Below are 27,667 nucleotides of genomic sequence, written 5' to 3'. Positions count from 1 at the left end.
TCTTTTTTTAAATAATCTTGTCGTTTGATAAATAATACAGATAAAAGACGATCGAATAAATACGGCCAAACTACAATAAAAACTCATAAGACTATGAATAAATTCAAGGCGAATGATAATACTTTTTTTCTATATTCGCCATAAAATCGTATATTAATCTAACTGAGATCATAAAAGTTATAACTATTTACCCTACACGATTTATAAAAGTCGTTCTATAAAAAAAAATACATAGGCCACATAAACTAATAATTCTCATTTTAAAAAATTTCATAAGAATAATATTTTTGAAAGGCTTATTTATAAACTTTTATAATGATGCAATTTTTATTCCAAATTTGATAAATAATTATAATATTATGGTAAATTACAGGTTAATAATTTCACCATTTATTTCCTTTCTTCTTCTTTTTCTTAATAATATTCTTATTGGCATTAGCTTTCAGAACGGGATTCGATGGAATGTTGACATTTGTACTAGTACTGGGCTGGGAATTCGTAGCTTGATTCTCAGTAGAAGGTTTACTAAAAAAATATTTATAAAAGACCATTTTAAAATATCAAAATAAAGATTAGGAGTAAATAGAATATATTATTCTATTGCAATTGACACCAGGGCCGTAACTATGAGGTGGTAAATTTATGACACTACTCTAATGGAATATAATAAAAAATTTACTTCCTAATAAATATATATTGTAATGATAAAGTGAGTTAATATTATATACTAGCAGATAGACCATCAAAAATGACGGGTGAATAAAAAATGTGTCCTTTATTGATTATAAGTGCATCCGAAATTGCCTATCTTATGAGGTATGAAAAATTTGCGTTTATTTTGATAAGTTGATTTTTTTTATTATTTTGATAAAGTATTATGTTAATAAAGAATATATTTAGTACCTTCAATATAAACAAATATTTGGAAATATACTAATTTCAAGTTATCACTTTTATAATATTTCAAAAAATTGTCTCTACACGCATGACATAATATAATCTTTAGTGAGGGGTTTGCATACCTTATTTTCGATTTATTGACAAAACCCCTCATAGCAAGATAAATTTTTTAGATCATAAACCATAAATACAAATGTATTTTTTATTGTACATTGCTGTAGGCAGTCAGTTATTATTGATGTATTAGTTTTTTTTGTTATATAAAATAATCGGTTTTTGGTAAGTTATTTTTTTTTATATAATTGTTTATTTTTAAATTAGTAATTGCAAAAAAAATAATTATTATTATAGGAAATATATATATATATCATTGGTTATTATTTTTAGGATTTTATTATTATATTTAAAAAAAAAAAATTTTTATTCAATTTGTTTTAAAATAAGAAGAGATTTATATATTTTTTTTTGTTTTAAAAAGTTTGTAAAAATATTATTTTTTTTTGAAAATAAAATAAAGAAAAATTTAGCTTTTAGAATTTAGTATTTTGTGTAATAAGAAGAAAATTAAAGAAAAAACAAACCAAAAACCGATTATTTTATATAACAAAAAAAACTAATACATCAATACTAACTGACTGCCTGCAGCAACTCCGCCCTTCAAAAGAAATCCTCTTCCTCCCGCTCCGTGCCAGATATAATAAATTCCAAAAAATGGCCAAATGTTTTCGGCCACTCTGAGTAGTTTGCCGAGTCGTCCAGTGTTCCAAGCCACTATGAACCATTTGCCCAATCTTTATCTACCAAGCCTTTTTTGAGGATTTCGAGGTTCATTTCATAATAACGCCCAGGCAAACGACGCTACATGGGTTCTCGCCAAGAAGGGCGCTGGGACCACGCAGAACAGAAGAATTAAGGAATGTTCGGAGAATTCGAATAGATGACCCTAAAGGAGCCCGCGGGAATGTTCGCCAGTGTTACGGATGTGGAGAACGGGGGCACATTCGCCGTTCGTGTCCTATGGAGAGACGACGGGAGGAGACCGATTTGAGAACGGTGGAGCAGATGATGATGGGGATACGGGAATCGTGGCGTCGGAGGGGGCGGAGCAGATGGGGGAGGATTGTAACGTAACAGGAAAAGGAACCAAGACCAAAAGCTACGGTGGTGCGCAGTAGAGACCGTGGAAACTGAAGAAGTTGATCAGGGGAGGAATGCGGGTGGTCCTTTTGGGGGTCCGTTGGAGCTGGAACAAGACGAAATTAGTGAAACTGAGGCATAGAGGTAGTTGGCAGATTGCGGTTTGCTTCCGGAGGAACGAATAAGGCAAGAGGGATGGGCTTGGTAGATGAAGATTCGGCAAATGGTTCAGAGTAGCTTGGAACACTGGACGACTTGGCAAAATATAAGTTTTTAACAAAAAAAATTTGGGCCAATGTATGACATTTTTAATTTTTATAGCTAATAATGGCGATTTAAAATATTTGGTTTTAAAAAATATGGCTCGGCCTGGGTATTTTTTTAAAAAAAAATTCAGGCCTGGTCGGGTGTATTTAAAAAAAAAATAAGGTCCGGGGCTTGTACCCGGCTTAGGGCCCCTGCTAGTTTCTGGTATATATAATTAATAATAATATTAATCTAAGGATATCATTCAAAAATATAGTCTTTATAGCTAGTAAACTATATTAAAATAAATGAATACTATTAAACTAAAATAGCAAGTTTAAAAATTTATATAAAAAAATTCATTCAAATTTTCAAAAGAAATAAATTGATTCTCCGGTGCCTTCCTTACTGAAAAAAATTTTTGGTTAATGAGATTGATTGATATTTTTTAAAAAAAAATTACCCATCAGTAGCGGTAGGGGCAGCTCCTTGAGTTCCTCTTCCTAAAATACATAAATTAAATTATAATATGAATATAATGCAGATAATCATTAAAATCAAAAATCTAACGACCTATATAATGTTACGCAAGATAAATCATTTAGACATTCATACGACGTCGCTTTTTATGTTTTCGATTGACGTTTGATTCCATTTGCAAATAAGAAAAATATAACCAATAACACAAATAACAATTGAAGGAGTTAAGCAAAAAACAATCAGGTTGGGTTAGAAAATAATATTTTTAACAGTCATTTTTTTCATAGAAAAAAAATAGCCGCCAATGTTTTTGAAGCGATTAATTTTTGCAGTAAGATTAATCGCAATCATTATAATCCCAATAGATTTATTTTCAACAAAAAAATAGCCAATGTTTTTGAAGCGAGAAATGAAATGACTGCCCTTGGTAAAATGACAGAGTTGAAATTTATAACTTTTCAACGGTACACGTGATTCAAAAGACCGCGCTGAACATATTAGATTAAAAATGTGTGACGAGAGATTGTCATTATTAGGCATGGTAAGCTTCCATCGGACTTGACTAATTAGCTTTAACCAAATTAAGACGAAATTTATTTAAAAAAACCTAATTTAGTTAAGCCGCTAGGCATAACTAGACTTAGCGATCTTTTAAACTAAACGTGATTAGGTTAAGCCAGTTTTTAAGATAATCTCTTTACGCAACATTACCTCCAGTTCTCTCTGTTTAATAAATAATTTAACCTAGCTCAGCATTTTTGGCAGCCCCTCCTTTGATTCCTTTCTTTTTCTTGTAATAATGATGGGTTGAAGTCAATGAAGAAGCAGTCCTCAAGTGTCTGGGTAACCACCTATCGGGATCGGCCCCGGTTGTCCCAAACACATTTTTAGCTTTTAGGGCAGCTATCCTCTTAGCTTTGCACTTTAATTTATGTTTTAAGGCACAATTTTTGTTTTTCTTAGAAAGTGAGGAAGTGGGTTGATTGGCAGAGGTAACCAACACATCAATTGCAGGCTCTGTAACACTGGTTGGACCCGCGGTCACCAAAGGCTTCTGTTGGGAATCAGAGGCTAATCTAATAGAAAAATAAAATTACGTATTTTAATTATTAAAATTGAATTGCAAAACAGATAAATCATTACTTATAAATGAAAGGTTAGTGCATAATCAAAATCACTATTTAAGTTTAAAAATAGACAAATAAAAGAATCATGGAGTATAAAATGTAAAATAAACAATTCCAAGTTAGATTAAAATATGCAAACCTTTTTCGTTTTGACTTTTTATGGGCAGACATCGCTTTCGATATGGCATCGATAGCTTGTTCATCTAGTATCGTCAGCGAATTCGTGTCATCGCCTCCTCTATCTTTGAGAATATCGTGGGCCAATCTTTTTTAAACATTATTGTATCATACTTATATATGTAAATACAAAATTATATGAATTAGTTAAATTTAATTATAATTATTTTTAATTGGTTTTGTGTACCCCTTAGTTTTCCTAAACTTAGTACGTTTAACTCTTTCTGAAGATAACTAGGGGGAAGATATATTTTTTAAAATATCAATATATAATGGAAATTAACTCAATGATAACCAAGATTAAAAATTTATATATATTTTTTTTTTTTAAATAAGTGGATAAAATGTAGTAATATTACTAACTTTTTGGCTTTATCGGTATCATATTTATCATACAGTTTCAGCAACATTCCTTGCACGATTAAATTTTCTGGATCTGTTCTTTAAAATAAAATTAATAATCATTATGGGCAGAAATTTATAAATATTTCCCATATTTAATCGATGTTTAAAGAGAAAATTTTTGATGGGAGATTTTAAAATTAGAGCTCGTAATAAGCGTATTACGGTAGCGTTATTAAATCACCCAACTTTAGCCATCTCCAAAACAGAAGGCCAAGTTTTTATTACTAAAAAAAATCGCCTCTATCTTCAAATTGAATCTCAACTTAGAGGTATAACTTAATTTTTTTCCTTTTAGGCTAAAAACTTGGCTATAACTGTATTGAAGGTGACTAAATAGGTAACAACACTACAATACCCTTATTTTTTAAATGAAACGTTTACTTTTTCCAAAAAAAGAATAAAATCTTTGACCTTACATAACACCACTGATACTTTTTAATATATTATATAAATTTAATAAATATTTTCAGGTGATATTTATGGTTCTTTTAAAAAAAAATAACATGGTCCAACTCAGGGAAATTACTGTTACAATATCTAAATTTGTACTCGCTTATTTATATTCACATGACCTGTCAGATTATTATTATAAAAAAAAACAATTCTATTCTAAATATATATTAACCCTAACCCATATTGCCTCAGGTCTTAAATTAACTCTATAACCCTACTCCTTACTTTAGATGCCCGTTTTATTTTAATTTTAAAAAAAAAACTCCTCCCGTTTGAATAATTCCTTTAGTTGAGCTAAATTATCTATAATTAACAATCGATTTAATTTAGGGAACAAACCTGTATTGATCTTCCAAAAGTGCGGCTACTTTCTCGTTGAAGGATTGGGAAAGGGTAGCTTTATTAGCAGTCGTATAATTAATCAATTCCTGGAGATAGTAGGGCACAAACGATTTTTTCCCATCCTATTATAATACAGATATCGTAAAAAAAAAGTATTTTATAACAGAGAAAATTCAAACGTGCAACTGGCCCACGAGAGACCATTTTTCCCCAAGAATCAGGGAGAGAGTTTAGATATTTGATGATGCTAAAAGAAAAAAAAGAGGCAGATCAAAAAAAAATTTGTACAAAATATATATTCAAGATTTTTTTATCTCATTTAGCTATTAATTTATAAATATATTAATACTATCACGTTGTCCACTTGCAACTACTAATATACTACAAATTTTAACCAATAAAGAAACACCACTACAAATTTTCTTTATTTAACCAATAAAAATATTATAATTTTTTAAAACGGAAAAAAAAATTAGCTGTGTAAAAAAAAAAATTATTCAAAAAAAATGAATTGATAATTTAAAAAAAAAAAAAAATTTTATAGAGACGTAATAAATCTCACAAATAAATAATTAAAATTTAACAATCTAAAAATATCTTCTTTTACAATTATAAAGCACCTAATCGCCTCAATTTATAAAAAATTATAAGCTAAAAATACATTTTTAGAAATTATAAAATATCACATTATAATGACTTGCAATAGTATTTGTAAACACGAAGTTCGTTTTTTTGAAAAAAAGGTGATGAACGGCGTTCAACTTTTTTGACGAACTTAAAAAAAAAAAACTTTCCTTTTCTTTGATGAACGCGTTCAATTTTACGTTCGTTCAATTTTAAAAGCACTTTTTTATTTTTATTTATTTGAAAAATTAATATTAATCAGCATTTTAACAAAAAAGTCTTATATTTTTATTTATTTGAAAAATTAATATTTAATCCAATTTTTTAACAAAAAAATTCTTATATTTTTAATCAGCTGTTTTTACTTTTTCCTCTTTCATGCAATTAACGTACCATAACGTGCTACTGCTAGAGAAGATAAGATTAAAGTTTATTAATTTGAATATTTTATATTTTAATATAATAGATTAGGATTTGCAAGGATATAAATATTTCATCATCAGATTCTGAAAATAAAAATTCAATAGATGAATTAGAATTACCATGGCCCTATCAAAAAATATTTCACTGTTTAAAATCAATTCCGAGATGTCCTTTTTTTTGACGAGGAAGAAGAGGGCAGATTGGAGGATGATAACATAGCTCAATTTTTTGAGACAATGGATAAAACATTAAATGTTTTCAATAAATTCCCCCTTTTAAAAGAATTGTTTATCAAGTATAACACCGCAATCCCTTCATCTGCCCCTGTTGAGCGAGTTTTTAGTATAGCTAACGCTGTATTAAGTGCCAAGCGTTCATGCCTATCAGATGAAAATTTTTGAAAAGCAATTATTATTAAAAATTAATAAGAAAAATTTTTTATAAATTTATTTTTTTTATCGATCTATTAAATTGTATTTATAATTATATTATCAAAATAAAAACTATTATTTTTTATCATGGCTAATATAATGGGTTGAAAAATATAAGGCATTTATTTATATTAAATTAAATTTAAAAAAAAAATTTATCATAAAATTTTTGAACGTGACATGAAAGCGTACCAGCGAACTTGAACGCGTTCCTTTTTGAATTTGAACGTGAACGCGTTTGTTCGATTTTTGTCAATGAACGTTGAACGCGTTTCCGATTTTTTTTAAAATGTTTACAGCACTACTTTACAATAATTAACTTTTATAAATCTAAATATAAAATGTTAACGCTATTAAACTAAAACATAAAATTATAAAAATAACAATGACTCACCAATTTAATTAAAACATAAAATTATGAAAATAAAAATGACTCATCAAACGCAATACATACTGACTTTACGAAAAATCAAATCTTACAAATCAAAGTCTCCCAATTATGACAAATACATTCCTCGAGGATTATCATTTTATGAGTTTTTTCTTTTTTTTCAAACAAAAAAATCAGTTTCTGTTTGAATGAAACTCAAGTTTTGATTGGTTTAAATTTTTGTACCTTATTTTATAATTCATTATAGAAATAGGTTTTCAATCTGTTAATGTTCTAGCTCATTGGAATTAAATAGAACACCAGGTGGGTATAATAATTATGAATTGAATTATTCAAATCAACTTGCCATGGAGGTTTTTTTATTACTGGGTCATTCCACGTCAAATGAGCAAAAAAAATGAGATTTTCGGCCGACCCCCTTCGATTTTTTTAAAATTTGGTAAGCAAAGAAAGGTCGATGTAACTAAGAAATAGCCAAAATTTTAGCCTCCTAACATTTATATTTTTGAAGATATTAGGGTTCAAAGTGTCAAAAATGACGTATTTTTACCATTATCTGCCTTCATTCAATTAAGCATATCTTAAAAACTACATAATTGTAAATAACAAATTTAATATCAAAATTACATACAAAGATTCTACTTTTAGATAAAAAAAATTTTTTATTTTTTTTTCCCAATTTCCGGTCATTTTATTTAATATATAAGGACTAAAAACGATTTTTGGAAATAATACGACCTCTCAATTTTTTAAAAAAATTTAGTAGACATTATTAAACTCTTCCTTTATATTTATAAAAAAAAATTGGTCTGGGACGCGGCCATCTTCATTCTCAAAATCGATAAAAATGTTTAGAAAAGTGTATAAATATTTCCCCCGAAAGGGGGCGTCTTTGTATAAAATTATATATTAATAATTTTTTAATGGTTTTTCTTGGACTATTTGATATAATTTAAAGGATTATTTCATCTTGTAAGTGAAAATAACAATAAATGGGGCTTTCATTCAATTATAGAAATTGTCTAACGATAACAGAAATTCAATTTATTACTTTATTTATAATTTATTATAAAAATTTTTGCCCATATAACATATATTTAATAAATATTAATAAAATATGTTTAATTAAGTTTCGAGTTCTTGAATATATGAATCAGAATCTTGTGCATTTCATATATGGCGCCCTAAATATTAAAAAAAATACTATAATTTAAATTTAAACTTACTTTTAAAAGATTCTAATTTTTCGGTAGCGCATTTACTTTCTTGTGACGACAATGTATAGTATAACTACGGCCAGTAGCATTTAACAGTGAAACTAATGTTAAGATATGACATTTGGGCAAGCAAAGAGTGTCGTCTATACTTGGAAATGTAAAGGAATTAGAAGGTCCGGATGGGTGTAGAAACTTTATATATATTTCTTCCTGCTTTTGATTTTTCACTAAAACAAAGCTAACCACCAATTAGAATCATAAAAATAAGTTAGGTATCATGATATTTCTTCAATAATTATACTTTCATCATTATATGATAACTATTCCAAAGTACTTTCTATTAAATTGCAATATATTTTACTTTTAAATTATGTAGATCTGTTGGAATCAAGGTGTATTTTGTGTGTTCCAGGTATAGATCTAGTTTTTGAAAATCTTTCCCTGAGTAATAGATCTTCGTAATGCATAATTTATTTTGGTGCTCTATTCAAAATATATGACATTAATATTTTCTTTAGCTAACTCGTACAATTCATATGATGTGTACTTTGAAGTAAGGCCTTGTAAACTAGCTCTAGCGGCTAATCTTTTAACAGTGCCACCAATCCCATCACAAACACTTTTCCCGTGTGCTGTAGCAGAAAAATGCCATTTCGCCTGTACCCCGAAATCCATCTCATGATGGCAAATATTAATAAAATTTTTACGTTTTTGTACTGTGCGGCGGATCCACCGGAAAATAAAAAATTTTATTAATTAAAAAAATTTAGCAATGTCTTTTTAAAATTATGTACTGTTATTGTATTGTGTTGCAAAGATTCGGATATCATTACATAATTTAGGCAACAAATATTGGCAAAATTATCTTTAAGTTCAATTTTAGATTGTTTTGATACAACGATTGTTGCGTTGAAATAAAAAAATGATAAAGATTCCATTTATTTTAAAAAGGCATTAATAAATTCACCTACTGGTTTGGTTATTGTTTCAAGGGTGGTTCTATCTACGGATAGCCATTGTTTGTATGTTATAAATTCGATGTCCTTAGAACGAAACAATATTTCTATTTGATCGCGTAAATGTGTTGACCCTGGACAATTATCACATTTGCCCATATAAATGGATGGTTGAGGCGAATTACAAATTATTAAGTGTAAAATATGTTTGTATGTTTTAAAGGGCAACATATCATTGGTTAAATTTGATCCAATGATCATTAATTTAAATTTTGGTGGTAGCTGCAATCACATACATGTGTACCACTACCTTCAACGAGTATACAATTTTTGGGCGAATGCTTGCGAATTTCGAAAAACCAATTTTAACATCAGGCCTCATTTCTTTAAAAAATATATAAATTTTTTCCAAATTATCTAAAATTAATCTCTTATGGTATTCTTTTTTCCGTCTTTGGTCAAAATCGAAACGCAATCTTTCTTGTCTGGTATGATTCTGCTTATTTCGTCCATACAATAAAATTCTTGTACAATTTTAACTGTATATTCATCTATAGTTTTTCCAGGCTTGGGGTTAGGTGTTGATAGAAATCAAAATACCAAGAAATTTATTAAAAAATGAATTAATATAGTGAGTATGTGTTATTGAATGAATAAAACCCTTTCGCGCTTGAAATATTTCCCATAAACAAAAAATACTTGTACTTTGATATAATAAAATAATCATTTTGACATAATAAAATAATGATTTTGACAGGTTAATGATAAAATATGAAATAATAAATATTGTTTTATAATATCTCTAAGTACCAACCATTAGTTTCTTTAAATATAAAAATTAATTGATTAAAAATTTTAATGACAAATGATCTCGCTGGGCGCGAAAGGGTTAATCAATTTTAAAATTTTTATTTATTTTATTGATTGAAACACTTATTTATTGTTATTCTAATTTAGAAAGACTATGCCGATTTTAGAAAATCCGATCCAATATTTATATTGTTTTGGGTAATTTTATGATAATACTTTTATTTTGTATATAATTTCATAATAATAATAAATTAATATTTGTAATATTTTTAAAAATTTCAAATTATTTTAAAAAATTGAGTAGAGAAAATTTTGATATTATTTTTGGCGTCTATGAAATGAACAAGATTCTGATTCATATATTCAAGAACTATAAACTTGGTTGAATATATTTTATTAATATTCATTAAGTATATGTTATATGGGCAAAAAATTTTATAATAAAGTAATAAATTGAATTTCTTTTATCGATAGACAATTTCTATAATTGAATGAAAGCCCCATTTAATGTTATTTTCACTTACAAGATGAATAATCCTTTAAATTATATCAAATAGTCCAAAGAAAAACATTAAAAACTAATTAATATATAATTTTATACAAAGACGCCCCCCTTTCGGGAAAATATTTATACACTTTTCTAGACATTTTTATCGATTTTGAGAATGAAGATGGCCGCGTCCCAGACCAATTTTTTTTTATAAATATAAAGGAAGAGTTTAATAATGTCTACTAAATTTTTTAAAAAAATTGAAGGTCGTATTATTTCCAAAAAATCGTTTTTAGTCCTTATATATTAAATAAAATGACCGGAAATTGGGGAAAAAAATAAAAAATTTTTTTTATCTAAAAAGTAGAATCTTTGTACGTAATTTTGATATTAAATTTGTTATTTACAATTATGTAGTTTTTAAGATATGCTTAATTGAATGAAGGCAGATAATGGTAAAAATACGTCATTTTTGACACTTTGAACCCTAATATCTTCAAAAATATAAATGTTAGGAGGCTAAAATTTTGGCTATTTCTTAGTTACATCGACCTTTCTTTGCTTACAAATTTTAAAAAAATCGAAGGGGTCGGCCGAATCGTTGTTGATTTGTCATGGAATGACCCACTAATAATATAATATTGATTATTAAATTCACTCATTGTTTGTGCTAATTTAACAAGTCGAACAATGTGGGATGTAGCAGTGACGAATGGGAAGGAGCGCCTGTAAAAGACGATAGACCTCTCTAGGGTTAAAGTAGAGATCTGTAAATAACGGTCCGGCCATTTAGGTTCGGGATTAATATTTTTAAAAAATTTCGGGTCACCGGGTGAGGCTTAAATTTTTAAATATTAATATCATTACATTTTGTCAAATAAATTGATATATTTTAAAATTCTTGCTTTATTTGTAGAATATTTTTTTACAATAAAAAAAGATTACATTTTTCTAGCAAATAATATTTATTTTGGTTCGGGCTTTCCGGGACAAATAAAAAAATCTCGTTCGGGATCGGGCTAAGTAGGGCAAATATTTTAAAAAAAATTTCGGGCCGGGCCTAGCTTAAAAAATTAGGCGTCATGAAGATCACTGGGTTAAAATATTTTGCCATAAAATCGATAACAAGTTTGATGGAATAGTGTTCGACGAATATAAAGAATTATAAAGAATAATATTTAGACCAGGGCAATTTGAAGAAATTAATAGTATAGGTATCCTTGAAAAAAGGCTTTAGAGAAAGTTATGCGATTGGCGAATGTATCCGGTGTCAAATTATGACTGAATTGTCTTCATATGCCCGTATTTACAAAAATTTATAGTCTAATACAAAATTGCATTTGTATTCAAGACGAAGTATACAAAATATGCTGTTTTTGTATTACTTTGCCGCGAATTCGCGTTAACCATGAATGCAGGGTAATTCTCTTTCTATTCAAGGTATTAAACTAAATTTGACTGATTTTATATGTGCATGCAATAAGTCATCTCTATGCATTTTATACGTATAATTTGTAATTAATGGTATGCATGGTAGAGATCGCCAAAGCCCGACCCGTACCCAAGCTCGAGCGGGCTTTGTGTCGGATTTACATGGCGCCAATATGTTTAAGTTTGTAAATACTTTTTTTACGATTGGGCCAAGCGGATAAATAATTTTTATATTAGGTTGGGCTTTTCGGGACAAATAAAAAAAATGCGCTCAAAGTCGGGTGGGGCAAAAGGAGGGTTAGATTTGTAAAATTAGGCCCGATGCAGAACAGGATCACTAATGCACGAGGCCGTGTTAAGAGCGTTGGTGGCCCAGAGCAAAAATAAATTCGGCGGCACTTTAACCCCAAATGTCCCTCGTCTTTTATTTCCGAGGCAGGATATGTCCAAAGACTCTATAACTTAGGTCATGCATTCTTCCCATCCATATATGTTCGAATAAAGTTATTTTTTTAAAAAATATTTCATTTTTAAATTTTGTAACTTGTTTATTGGCTGAATTCCAGGTAATAGCGTTAAGGTATAAATCACCTATGATGTCCTCGTTAAGTTCGTTTGCGTTGTTTTTGCCAGCTTTCTGGTATAGGTATATCAAAAACTGAACCTACAAAAAAATAAATAGAAATTGGCTATTTGGGAAAGAAAATGAATTATGGTAAAACGAATATTCCGCATTTTAACTTAATGAAAGGCACGTCGATGTAATTAATATTGAATTGGTTTTTAAAGAAAGAAAGAAAAAAAGAAAGAAAGAAAGAAAGAAAGAAAGAAAGAAAGAAAGAAAGAAAGAAAGAAAGAAAGAAAGAAAGAAAGAAAGAAAGAAAGAAAGAAAGAAAGAAAGAAAGAAAGAAAGAAAGAAAGAAAGAAAGAAAGAAAGAAAGAAAGAAAGAAAGAAAGAAAGAAAGAAAGAAAGAAAGAAAGAAAGAAAGAAAGAAAGAAAGAAAGAAAGAAAGAAAGAAAGAAAGAAAGAAAGAAAGAAAGAAAGAAAGAAAGAAAGAAAGAAAGAAAGAAAGAAAGAAAGAAAGAAAGAAAGAAAGAAAGAAAGAAAGAAAGAAAGAAAGAAAGAAAGAAAGAAAGAAAGAAAGAAAGAAAGAAAGAAAGAAAGAAAGAAAGAAAGAAAGAAAGAAAGAAAGAAAGAAAGAAAGAAAGAAAGAAAGAAAGAAAGAAAGAAAGAAAGGAAGGAAGAAAGGAAGACAGAAATAAATATACCATCTCAATTATATAATTTTTCTATTTCATAAGCAATATATACATATCGTATTGGGATATGGGGGATTCGTAATTAAATCTGATTTGACTAAATATGTATGGTCTAGATTTTATGATCAAACCCAGCTCTGGCCTGCAGTAAAAAAATATGTAGGCCCTGGTCTGCCCATATTCAATATTAAAAAAAATTCCCAAGCCCATAATAAGTTTCAAAAATTTTGCCAAAACCCATAACCAAAAATATAATTTATTTATTTCAATAAGAAAATAAAGAATATTTCAGTATATTAAGGTAATCATTTTGCTTATAATACTCAAAATTATTATTAGAAGAAGAAAAAACATTTTTAAGTTTGTTAAACAAGTTAAATGAAAAATTTTTAGACATAACCCCATTAAACAAAAAAATACAAAAATCCAGGCCTGGTCTAGGCTCGCTAGAAAATATAAAATTATTTCTATTTTATATTGGAATATGAGAGGTTAAACCGATAAGAATCCTAAGAGCGGATGAAAGATTTTCTCCAGGAGGAGTATGTTATGAATGATCAAGTCAAATAACTTGACTAAATCTCCAATCTGCCGCAAAAGGTTTGCCCTTAAAATAAATTGGAGCACAAGAGTGAGGCAAAACGAGAAAATTTTTCTTTTTATATTGCTAAAATCTCTTTTTCATCGTTCGCAAATTAATTTCATATCTCAATACGACATACATAAATAATAAGATGTGGTATAATTGAATTAGTAGCATTATTTAATCAAATCATGCCATAAATCCTTAAAAAATATAAGTGAATAAATATCATCATAAAATTAATTTTTTTTTATTAAAAAAAAACAAACTATTTGTGGATATCGATACATATCAGGAATTTTTTCCAAGGTTTTGGCAGCATTCATATAATCATCTGTAAAATATATATATATATATAAATTGCAATATTTATTAAATTAATTTAAAATTTTTATTTTTTAAAAAAAAAGATGGATACGATTTGCATAATTATGTTGACAATTCTTGAATGATATTATTTTATGATATTTAATAGATCACTTTGCATAATTATATTCAAATATGCACCGATACTAACTGTATCGGCTCGTATCAGCTGATTATTGGTCTAGGTGGTTTCAACTGATACTCTTAGTTAATGGTGGAACCGGTGCATATCTGTTTATAATATAATACAAAGTGCCTTTTTGCGTGTTAACACTTTAAGGAATCAATACCTAACACCGAGGGTGTGGGGGGGGGAGATAAATCTGATCCGCCCCGTACTTTGAATCTGATTTTTCTGAAACCATCAAAAACTAAAATCATAATTGATCCGATCCCCCTTATAATTATGGAAAGAACCACAAAATTGAACTTCATGTTTTCAATTCTATTTCCCTCGTTCATTTTATTTTATTCCTTTTTTTGCGTTTTACCCAATTTTGAGACAATATTTTTTTATTTCAAATATAGTACAGAACAATTTATTCTTTTAATATCTAAATCAACAATATCTATTTTATATTTAGGCAAAAAAAATATTTTTTTTTGTGGATACTTTATTCTATTGCCGAGTGTGAAAAGAGCTTTCATCTTATGATTTTGATCATGGCAAATAAAACTTGCCAAATTTAATATTCATAAATATTATTGGACCTTCGATATCGAAATGAATTCCAGATCCATGTATCAAAATATGGAAAAGGAATCATCATGTGTGAACAAAAGAAACATTACAAATAATATAAGCATTATATTCATCATTTTTTTTAAAAAAAGGATTAATTAATGAATCAGGCTAAATTTATTACTCCCATTTTAATTAACGATAATAAAATAATATTAGAAATAACTTACAATAATTACTGAATTTAAACTATTTTTGTAATATAGGGTTCATAGGATAGATGATTAAAATCCTATTAAAAGAAAATAAAATATTTACCCCTCCCTCACTGAACCCCCTTGAACCTGGACTCCGTCTTTTCAAAAAAACTCAAGCCCAACTCATTATCCATAAAAACGAGCCTAATATCATCGATAAATACGGCGATTTTTTAAAAACGAATAGTAGATTTAGTTAATGGTGGGAATTAAATGTTGCTAAATGGCTCGATTTGAGCCTATTTATAAAAACGCTAAGTCAATATAAAATATTACGCAAGTCTAAAGATTTTGCTCATAGATGGCTCAGGACATCTTATTGGCAAAATCTCGAGGCTTAGGCAAAATTTTTGTGGCTACAACTTTGATTTAGGCGTATTTGAAAATCGTTCCAAATCGAAGCGATTTAGCAACTTTAAGTGGGAATATAGTTGAGATGTCAAAACGTAAATTGGAAAAAAAATCTGGCAGATAAAAAAAAACATGTGTTAAGATGGAATCGGATTTTGAAAGTGCTGTAGACTAATTAGAACCCTGTATTGACCAATCCGAGACCGACCTAAAGATATTCTCTCAAACTCGGTCCGATTCATACCCCGATTTTAAAATTTATTTCGGACAGGACCTGATTAAATCTAATATTTTCTTATGAATATTATTCATTATTAACATCGAAAATTTTTTTTAAATTATCCTCTCAGAGCTTTAAAAATTTTTCCTATTATCGCTTCGAATTATCGTACTTTTTGACAGTCCAATTTTTTTTTTTTAAATCGTATCGGATCGAAAATTATTTCAATTTGGATGTTTCGAGAAGAAAAAAAAATTTGGATTTGATTGGTGGAACCAAAAATTGTAATTTTTTTTTCTGAATGGGATTCAAACTTGAAGCTCCGTCGTCAACATATGGTTTTTGATTATTAAAGTAACTTTTACTTAACATATTTTTTTTTAAATTAAATCTTTATGTCTGCCGGGATTTTTATTGGAACATTTTGATTTTTCTTGGAACATGTTGACGGTATTCTGTCCGGTCACGAGAGGAAAAAAATGGGGAGTGGGATCTTTAAATTTATACCATAAATTGGCCTATCTAAATAGATTTACTTCTCGTAAAATTAAAAAAAATATATATATTAACCAATGTCCATGTATAATTGAGCCTCGGTTAGATACGCGCACATTAGGGACGAATTATCGTCGGGTTTATCTACGTTTTCAGAAATAAAATCCTTATTTTTAAAAAAATAAAATAAAGAAAAAATAAGATATTTTATTATCACAATTTTGGATTGAAATTTCAAAGATCCTTCAAATATATAATATTCTAACACCCTTCCCATAGCTCAATGCATGTTTTATACCCTCCCCTCTCTCCCTTCCATAATGAATTCATCCCTCCCATTTTATGCGAGTTTATTCTTTGAGCAACAATCGTATCGAAATTCAGACGCCGACGCGCTTTCGGAACATGCTTATTTTAATTTTAGCGCACGCGCAAAAAAATATTTTCTATATCAACAAGAAATATGTTGTTTTTTTTGAGAAACGCCCAAAAAATGATAAACTAGTGAAAACGAAATAAGGTAGGCTTACAAATTAACCATACGACAAAAGCTGCATCCTAATTAGAGCGTATGAGCATTTGAATGCTAATTTCCAATTCGCGCGTGAAGTAATCACGGGGACCAATGGCTCATACGCAATGATTATGATGCGGCATACGGCTGAATTCAGAGCGGAAAAAGTTGATCAAGATAAAATCTAAATAGTAAAATATATATTTTTTTTTAAATTGATAACCGAACAGCTGTTAAATCTGGCCGCATTGCCTCCATTCGATTAAAAATAAATTAATACCCTTGTAATCTGTAGCGCTTTTTCCATCTTTTTATCCTTACATAACAATGCCACGTTGATGATCATAGCCTGATATTTTTCGTCCGGGAATCGTTGTTCATAATTTTTGACTAAATTTCTACAGAGATCCAACTTTGAATCGTAATATCGAAATTTATTTTTTTTTATAATAAATTTAAGTATTTCGATATTTATAAATGAAAAGGTTTTATGAATTTTATTTAGTCACACCTAGTGGAAATAAAATTTCTTTCGAGGGTGGGGGGGGGAGGACGAACTTTGTTTTTTTAGAGTTATTTTATTTTCGATTTTCACCTTGAAAAGCATGATAAATTTACATGTTGTTAAAAGATCTCATGGTTTATTGAGTTAGCCGTTTTTTTAAAATCGGCTCAAATCGATATTATATCCAGAAAAAATATTATGCAAGTCTCAAAATTTTACTCAAAGGTGGCACAAATGGTTGCGCATCTATTAGCGAAATATCGTTGCTCGGGTAATATTTTTCTGACTAACCATTTTTAAAAATCGGCACAACAACTATTTTTAGGTAAACAAATTTGATCAATAATTTCTCTTTTGGCTCGAAATTTTTTTTAAAATATTAATTTTTTTATTTCTATTTCCTACTATCACTATAATTCGAAGAAAAAAATATAATCTAGCAAATGTTTTATTGCAAAATTTCCCAATCAACACAAATCATTTTATAATTCGTTCATTTAGTTAAATTGTATGTATTTATTTTATTTTTTTTAAAAAAAAAGCTAAACTTTGAAAAATAGATCTTAAAAATTTAAATATGTGAGTTAGGGCTGTGCCGATATTAAATATCAGATCGGATTGGCACAGATATTTAGCGATAACCGAACCGATCATATATTTTTTTTTAATTGTGATTTAGTTATTATATGATTGTATAATATATACATATTTTTTTTTATTTTATAAATAATTTCTTAATAATAAATTAATGAAAGGAACTAAAATACGGTTTATTTGTAAATGGTTTTAAAAAAAATATAGTTAAAAAATAGTGTTGTTAAACGGCTAGTTTTGAGCCGATTTTTAAAAACGGCTAACTCAATATTTTAGCCAGATAAATATTGCCTAAGCCTCAAGATTTCGACAATATATGTCTGTATCTATGTTCCTTCTATAAGCAAAATCTTCAGGCTTGAATAATGTTTGTCTGGATGAAGTATTGAGTTATCTGAGCTGTTTAACAACACTAGTTAAAAATATTGCACTATCCTTTGTTATATTATCTGAAACGGATAGATTTAGCCAATTTATAAAAGAGTTCTCATATTTTGGCCAAAAGTGAATTACCTCGAGCTCTTATTGATTTTGTCCACAGATGTCAGAAAGGTTTGGGAACTTCTATTAGCAAAATTTCGAGGCTTAGGTATAATATTTTTAGCGAAAATCTCGATTTAGCTTTCATAACACTACAATTCACTCCCATAAACGTTGCGAATATTTTTAAATGGCTATCGGGCCCATCCATTTGACTTTGTTTTGTCATTATACCATTTGGCGAGAATATTTCGAAAAATTTTTATATTATCATTCTAAGCTTAGTAAATTAATTGTAAATTAAAGTTATCCACTCAATATTAACAACCTTTTGTTAACCTTGTCAAAGGTAATTGGTTTTAATTAAAATATTTTACATAATTAATATTTATATATATTTTTCTAAACTTAGTAAATTGTAAATTAAAGTTATCCACTCAATATTAGCAAGTTTTTGTGAATCTTAAAGGCAAGTAATTGATTTTAATTATAATATTTTATATAACTAATATTTAGATACATTTTCTAAACTTACTAAATATTGTAAATTAAATACAGTTTTGATTAGATGTGCTATATTATATGGTAAATGATTTTTTTATTACACTTTTCTTTAAATTAGGTAGTAAAGTCATTAACTCTATACCATAATTGTAATAATCTCCAATAATGACACCTTCTTCACATAGAAGATCAAAATATTACAAAAATAAAATTTATTATATTTGTACATCTCCAAACTGCCCTAGGAAAGGTTATACAGTAAATAGCGTATTCAATGTGACAGCAGAATGCAGTGGCAATATACGAGATATGATTTATTATTTTCTAGATATTTGCAAATATTTGACTGAAAGAAGAGGAAGTATTTTACAAAATAATATGAAATATTATCCCATAAAATTTTATAAAATAGTTAATCAAAATTTTGTTAATATGTATCGTTGGCAAGGAAACAAGATACTGTGCCTTCTATGATCAATCCTGCACAAGAGGCTGGGGATAGTGATGTAGGGATTGCTGCTATCTTGTTGGAGGAAGATCAAGATATTGTGCCTTCTGTAATAAATCTTGCACAAGAGGCTGGGGAGAGTAATGTGGGGAATGCTGATATCTTGTTGGAGGAAGATCAAGATACTGTGTCTTCTGTGATCCATCCTGCACAAGAATCTAGGGACAGTATTGTGGGGATAGCTGGTATCTTGTTGGAGGAGAAGAAGAGACTGTACCTCCAGTGATAGACCTCCCTGTAGATTTACCATTTTTAGATGAAAGTTTTATAGATGAAGAAGTGGTCGATATCTCCATTGCAGCTAATAGCTCTGTAACTTTACCAATATCAGTTAATAAGATAGAATCCTCATATTTAAATTAGAACAGCCATATAATTTTATTCTTCCCCCCCCCCTCCAAAAAAAACGCAATTTATTATATTCAAATAAATATCTATATGTACACCATAAATTTGGATTTTTTTAAAATGTAGACTAAGGCGTTGTACTGCAAGAGGTACATTATTAAATATGCAGTTTATATTGACACATATTCACAACCATCCTGATGAATCTGAGGAAGAGCATTATGCTATTTTAGTAACTATGAATAAATTTAACAAATACGAGCATACCCCTATCAAAGCAAACGTAAAACATATAATCAAGTTATGTGTATTAGAAAAATGGGCCCCCTCGTTCAACTTCATCCTAATGCTCTACCAACATTTCTATCTGTCAAAACTATTATGAATCATGTTATTAAATCATAGGGACCCCCTTTGTCTCTTATAAATTCTGATATCCGATTATCCGGCGTTTACAAGTTGACACTATATAATAAAACATTTTTAATTTGTAATGAAAATAATGAATTATTAATATTTTCTACACATGAACTAATTGAAAGCCTCTGTAGTGCCGACCAAATTTTGATGGACGGTACATTTTTTTTCGTGTCCATTATTATTTCAGCAATTATACACTATTCATATAATGATTAATCATTCAATAATTCCTTGCGCGTATATATTATTGCCAAAAAAAAACAAAGAAACGTATCTTAAAATAACTATTGTCGATCTATAGGTATTTTCTTTTCTCCTCCTAAAGCACTTATAGATTTTGAAATGGGAGTACTTACAGCACTCGAAGAAATTTTTCCAACCAGTGTCAATGGATGCTACTTTCATTATCGTCAATGTATTTTAAGACGTATACAGGGTAATAGGTTGACAGCATATAGTCGTCTTAATCCTGATTTTAAGAGATATCGCAGACTAATGGCGATACCCTTCTTAACCGAAATGGAGATACCATTGGTATTGTCTTAATTAAATAATGAAGTAGAGGCCTTTAATTTAGATCCCATAACAGATATTTTTACATACTTTAAAAGTACTTGGATTAACCCAAAAGCTAAATTTAAGTATAAGATGTGGAACATGTATGATGTTTAAGGTGTAAGAACAAATAACCATGTTGAAGGATTTCATCGTTCACTAAAAGAGTATATAACATATTCTCATCCTAATTTATATCTTTTTATTGATATATAAAAACAAATAAATTGGAAGAAAGTTACCGAAAGAAAGAAAAAATATTGTATAATAGACGAGAAAATCAGTTGAGAAACATTTTATATTAACCTTATACACCAATGCAGTATTTAGATAAAATATAATTTAATATTTTTTTTCGATATTAAATATCTTATCAAGAAATGCGAAAGTAAATATCTTCGAAGAGTATTTGATTTTTTGACTAAACTAAAAATTATACGAAATATTGGTAGATATATTAATTTTAAAAAAAATGGTGAGACATATTGAATAAGGGTCAGGCTCATGAGCCATAATTTTCCATATAATCTACATATGATAATAAATATTATGAATAGAAATAAGTTCGAATTTGAAAATGGTCGCTAAGGGGCCATCAGAGTGCAAATGTCATTTTAATACCGTGGTACTGAATGGTTATACCTGCTGACTAAATTATTTTTCATTTTGTTATTTTTTTTCGATAATAAATATCTTGATATTTTATCTAAATACTGCATTATTGTATAAGTAGTGCAATATAGAAATGTTTCTTGTCTATTATACACTATTTTTTTTCTCTCGGTAACTTTCTTCCCATTTATTTGTTTTAATATATCAATAAAAAGATATAAATTCGGATAAGAATATGTTATATACTCATTTAGAGAACGATGAAATCCTTCAACATGGTTATTTGTTCTCGATCCTTGAACATCATACATGTTCCACATCTGATATTTAAATTTAGCGTTTGGGTTAAGTACTTTTAAGGTATGTAAAAATATCTGTTATGGGATCTAAATTAAAGGCCTCTACTTCATTATTTAATTCAAACAATACCAATGGTATGTCCATTTCGGTTAAGAAGGGTATCGCCATTAGTCTGCGATATCTCTTAAAATCAGGATTAAGACGACTATATGATGTCAATCTATTACCCTGTATACGTCTTAAAATACATTGACAATAATGGAAATAGCATCCCTTGACAGAAATGATTGGAAAAATTTTTTCGAATGTTGTAAGTACTCCCATTTCAAAATCTATAAGTGCTTTAGGAGGAGAAAAGAAAATACCTATAGATCGACAATAGTTTTTTAAGATACGTTTCTTTGTATTTATTTGGCAATAATAGATAAGCGCAAGGAATTATTGTATGATTAATCATTATATGAATAGTGTATAATTGCTTAAATAATAATGGACACGAAAAAAAAAATATACCGTCCATCAAAATTTGGTAGGCACTACAGAGGCTTTCAAGTGGTTCATGTGTAGAAAATATTAATAATTCATTATTTTCATTACAAATTAAAAATGTTTTATTATCTAGTGTTAATTTATAATCGCCGTATAGTGGGATATCAGAATTTATAAGAGGCAAAGGTGGTCCATATGATTTAATAATTCAATTTATAATAGTTTTCTCAGATAGAAATGTTGGTAGAGCATTAGGATGGAGTTGAACGAGGGGATCCATTTTTCTAATACGCATAACTTGATTAAATGTTTTGTTTGCTTTAATAGGGTATACTCTAATTTTAAGTTTATTCATAGTTACTAAAATAACAAAATGCTCTTCCTCAGATTCATCAGGATGGTTGTGAATATGTGTCAATCTAAACTTTATATTTAATAATGTACCGATTCATAATAGTTATCACAAATAGAAATGTTGGTAGAGCATTAGGATGTAGTTGAACGAGGGTATCCATTTTTATAGTTCGCATCTTGTTTGTATGTTTTACGTTTGCTTTGATAAAGTATGCTCGAATTTGTTCTTTAAGTTTATTCATAGTTACTAATTTTTATTAAAAAATTTAAAAAGTGTTAATTTAAAAAAGTTAATATTATTATTTTTGGGGGAAAGTAAAATTATATTAGCAGATTCGATATTTACATTGTGGTTATGTTGTTATATTTTCGAGGAAAAGATTGGTGAAATCGATTATATCTTTTCCATCCATGAAATTTTTGTCTGAATAGTATATATTCTAAAATGTAGTCTTTTTAAATGTGTTATAGTATGAGAAAATTAATAATAACATTATATTGTGTTGATAGATTATGAATGTCATATTATTACTAATTGTTGGTAACAAGTTTGTTTCCCCTTAATTTGCTGAGAATTGAAGTCTAAAGATAAATAGTGAGAAGGGAATGTCATTTAATGCCAGCCACAGATGAGAAATGTTTGAAATAACCTTAATCAAAGATTCAGAATATTTTTCTAATGATTCGGTGTAAATGTGTGACCTTTGATGAAGTTAAAATTTACGCAAATTGTGCATAAAAAATCCTACCCCCTCTTATAGCTGATAGCGGCACTGAAATCTTGGAGAGGACTACCCTATCCCTGTAGAAATAAACTATAAATAATAAAATCTGTGATAATGACGATAAAAATTAGTTTGCAAATCCATGATATTTTGGCAGGTAGAATTTTTAAGTTCTTCCATCTTTTAAAAATTATTCGTTACTCAAATTAAGTAACGTCGATACCTTCTAGTTACTTTCCCCTCATAATATGTAACTTAACATCACTGATTATATAGAGGGGACTAAAGGGTGGCAATCAACAACTCGTTAATATTAAATATTATTTTTTATTTATTTTAATAGGAACTGACTAAGAGTCATGAATTTAATAGGGTAGCACCAATATTAAATAAAGAAAATGTGTGGCTAAAAAAAGTGGAATATTTATTTAATTTATACCATAAAATATATTTATTCATCAAAATATAAACTTGATTGTTTTGTAGGCAAAATATAACATGGTCTAAGTATAATTCCTTCATTTGCTGGTTATTTAATTTCTGGGATATTTTGGAATCTGCAATTTTTTTGATACTCTTTTTGTATTCATTCACATTGTCCTAAAAAAAAAAATTTTTTTTAAATATATATTAATTATTTTATTAAACTTGTCTGATGATATATTTATTGTTAGTGATGATGATTGGTAAAGGAGAAGAAGAATCTTGTGACAATACCCTAAAGTTATAATTGAAAGAATTAAATGTGGATATTATATTGTTCTACATTGAATCATAAATCTTCAAGGCCTTTTCATTTTCCCCATTTAATTGATGTATATATCCGAATTGGGCCCTAATTAAGTAATAAAATTTATAAATTAATAATGCAAACATATAAAAAATAAGTTTAATAGAATTAATTAAATGTAATACAGTGAAATGGGTGTCATTATTAAATATATAATAAAATGGTAAACAAAGTAAGATATTATTTTAATTTAATAAATATTGAAATTAAATATGGACAAGCAATTAATTAAAATTAAGTTTCATGTTTAAATATAAAAAGCAATTGTGTTTGAAATTTAAATTAAATTAAAAATAAATATAAATTTTTTTTAATTGTTCTAAAGTAATAAAAAAATGTTTATTTTAGAATTTTATTCAATAATAATACTAATTTTTCCAATTTAAAAGAAAACTCCCAATCTTTGTTGAAAATTCAAAGACCAAAAAGAATACACAAATATTGGAACGAAGAAAAAATGGATATTATAGTTATTAAAATAATATCAATGTCTGAAAAACAACAAATAAAAATCATCAGAAAATACATTGAAATGTCTACAGCAACAGTTCATAAATTTAGATGTGACACATTCCCAGAAATAAATGGAGATCCGCAAAGAATACATTATATAAGAGAAATAAGAAAAAAGATTCTTGCATGATTGTAAAATACATGATTAGCTCATTAATGGAAGATTATACTCTTACTATCTAGGAGATAATAGAAAATTTGCCCCCTGGTAGTCCAAAAACGAAAACAACCATTAGTAAATATATCAAAAATATAGTTGGTCTAAAAAAAGAGCTGGCAAGGAGCTTGATAGAAGAAATATTCAAGAGGCAATTAATATTCGTCAAATCTATTGTGTAAAAATCTTAAATATCTCAAGAGAAAACTTATATTTCTTAGATGAAACTGGAATAAACTTGCATGTTGTACCAATTTATGGCTGGGCACCATGCAATGTCTACCCAATTATAAAAATCCCATCCTCCAAGGGTAAAATTGTAAGCATACTTTGTACAATTGGAATTGGGGGGGGGGAGCGGGAAGATAAACCACTATAGTCAAAGGAACTTATAATGGTGTATTATTCCATGATTCAATGACAGATTATTAGTATCTAACCACCAGATGCAATCATTGTAATGGATAATGCATCTATCCATAGAAGCCATCTTATCAATGTTTATAAAGGTAGGATTGAATATCTACCACCATATTCACTTCGGCTAAATCCGATCAAAATTTTTTTGGAGTCTTGAAAAATAAATATCTAGCAATCAATCCCCGCCCTGATACAAAAGATGAAATTGTTAGGAATTTTATTCCGTCCACTCTTACATGGATTTATTCATTGTTTATGATTTTACCAACTTTTACAATCAACGCTATTTGTCGTTAGGTTATCATTGAGAACTGATTATTAAGGCAACCTCATAATTGATTTGTATTTATAATTTTAATGAATTCTATAGTTGTGTGGATATTAAATATCAGGTCAGATCGGCACCGATATTTGGCGTTTTTCAAAAATATCTTATTGGGTTGATACCTGTAAAAACCCGATCCAATCTTTTTACTTTTCATTTTTTTGATATTTTATGTTATGTATATTTATTTTACATTATTATAATATTTCTAAATAATTTTTTTTTAAAGAATGCAGATCAACACCCTTTAAATTTTATTTCTTTATTAAAATAGATTTATAGTATTTTAAAAGTTATTTTATAAAAATAGAAAGGAACACCCAAAATTTTATTTATTTTGAATCTTTTTAAATAATAAAGCCAATTTTTATTATTTATACTTTAAATAAAAGAATTTTTTTAAATATGGTATCTGAATTATGGAAATATTTAAAGTTAAAGAAAATTTTGCAAAATGCGTTATCTGCTGAATCATCTGAGTCTGCCTTCAGTACGACAGGGGATATAGATAGTCCATATCGTAGAAGCTTATTGCCAGAAAATCTAGAGGCTCTCACATATATATTAAAAAAATCTAATATATTATTAATTTTATATATTAAATATTACAATTTTATAATTCATATCAACATAATATGGATATATTATTAAATATATATATTTTTTAATTATTATCTTAATTGTAGAAATAAAAAATTAAAATGCATAATTTGATTTTTTGCATAAAAAACATTAATTTCTTAATTACATTTGGTTCAAGGGGGGTGGTGAAAAATCAGTATAAATATCGGATCGGTATAGGTATCAGATAGATTTTGGAGCAATGTTGGGAAATATTGGATCAGATTAGTGAAAAATATGTAGATCGGCACAGCTCTAGTTAATTCTTTTATGTTCTAAAATGGTACCATCATCAAGTTAGTGATCAAATAGAATGAGTTGATAAATTTTAATGATATTTTTTATGTATTTATTATTTTATCAAAATTATTAAAAAAGTTTATAGTATTATCATATTTTTATTGAAATAAATGGATACAAAATAGATTACATTTAAGAAATTCTAAAAAATTTTAAATATTAAAAAGACTTTTTACAAAAAAAAAAATTTAGAATTTTTGAAGAAATTTAATTAAAAATTTTACTTGAGCATTCTCAAAGGAGGTCAAAAAAAAATTTATTTTTCAACATAAATTATATATTTACAACATAATATAATTTAAATATTACTATTATTCTTAATTAATTGCTTGTCCACATATTATTTCAATATGTATTAATAAAATAAAATTGTACTTTGTTTACCCACTTTTATTGTATATTTAATAATGACGTTTAACTGTAATGTATAAAACTCAATGTTTTTAATTTCTTTGAGCAATTCATCTTGTTGATCATGTGAGGAATAAAATTTGCGACAGACTTCTATATAATGATTATATTTTAAAATACATAACTATTACAAAATAACTTTCTGCCTTAACCAAATAATCCTTTGCCTTTGTGGTGTCTTTTTTGACTAAATATAATGATGCTAAATTGAAATATATTTCATAATTGACACGATCTGATTCATCATCTTCAAAATTCTAAAATTGCTATAAATAATTTTTAAAAAATTCTAAAAAACTTTCAATATAGTTTGATCACTAGAATACGATAGACTAGCCAACAAATTACATATTCTCTCCTCATCAAACTCATCCTATGTAATGATAAATAAACTATTCAAACATAAATTATTACTTGTGTGGATTTAATGATATCCAAATAAAGGCTACAGCAAGATTTAAAATCATCTAATTTATAAAGCTTTTTTAATAAAAATAAATGAAAATATATTAGTTATAATTTATAAAATTTTTTAATCATTACAATTTGACTCATGAGTTCTTTTTCTTTTAAACTAGGATCTTTAATGGATTTTAAGGTATTTAATGCTTCTTTAGATTTATTTAGTCTATACTGACAATAAGCTTTTTCAAATTTCAAACCCCTATCTTTTTTCAAAGGAATTATTAAAGTAAAATATATTACTTCATATATTGATTATGATTTAAATAATCTAATGCCTCAATAAATTTTTCTTCCTCGAGCAAACAAACAAATTTTGCATACATCATATCATGATCATTTGGGACTTCTCTTATAACTTCGTAAATTTTAAAAAAAACTTCATTAATGAATATACTTTTATCAGCAACATCAAGTGCCAAATTTAATTTTCCCTCCGAGTAGTAATTACGAAATTTGTTATATAAATCTGTATTTTTTTCCTTCACAACCATGTTCACGTCTAA

At 27.8% G+C, this 27,667-nt stretch overlaps 1 protein-coding gene across 2 annotated transcripts; it reads right to left on the bottom strand.

The window, feature by feature from the left end:
- Nucleotides 1-286: 286 nt before the first annotated feature.
- LOC135923652 (signal recognition particle subunit SRP72-like) lies at nt 287-27,667 on the bottom strand. 2 transcript variants are annotated; one of them, XM_065458517.1, is made up of 20 exons: nt 27,559-27,667; nt 27,405-27,519; nt 27,243-27,363; nt 27,114-27,179; nt 26,998-27,072; nt 26,839-26,956; nt 26,723-26,792; nt 23,929-23,997; nt 23,811-23,880; nt 23,634-23,762; nt 17,049-17,180; nt 16,330-16,420; nt 14,153-14,217; nt 12,585-12,704; nt 5,265-5,389; nt 4,431-4,508; nt 4,030-4,155; nt 3,508-3,839; nt 2,747-2,786; nt 287-525 (listed from the first exon to the last, which is right to left on the bottom strand). In XM_065458517.1, the coding sequence occupies exons 1-20, from the start codon at nt 27,653-27,655 to the stop codon at nt 384-386; spliced, it is 2,181 nt and encodes a 726-aa protein (XP_065314589.1). In that variant the 5' UTR covers nt 27,656-27,667; the 3' UTR covers nt 287-383. The 2 variants fall into 2 exon arrangements, with proteins under 2 accessions (XP_065314589.1, XP_065314590.1); XM_065458518.1 differs by lacking the exons at nt 27,243-27,363; nt 27,405-27,519 and having other exon boundaries at nt 300-525; nt 27,559-27,588.

The sequence above is a fragment of the Gordionus sp. m RMFG-2023 genome, chromosome 2 (genome assembly GCF_954871325.1).
Source record: "Gordionus sp. m RMFG-2023 chromosome 2, tfGorSpeb1-WG-v2, whole genome shotgun sequence".
NCBI lineage: Eukaryota > Metazoa > Nematomorpha > Gordioida > Chordodea > Parachordodidae > Gordionus > Gordionus sp. m RMFG-2023.
Note: the sequence above shows the minus strand (reverse complement) of the source record. Positions and strands in the feature narration are given on the sequence as shown.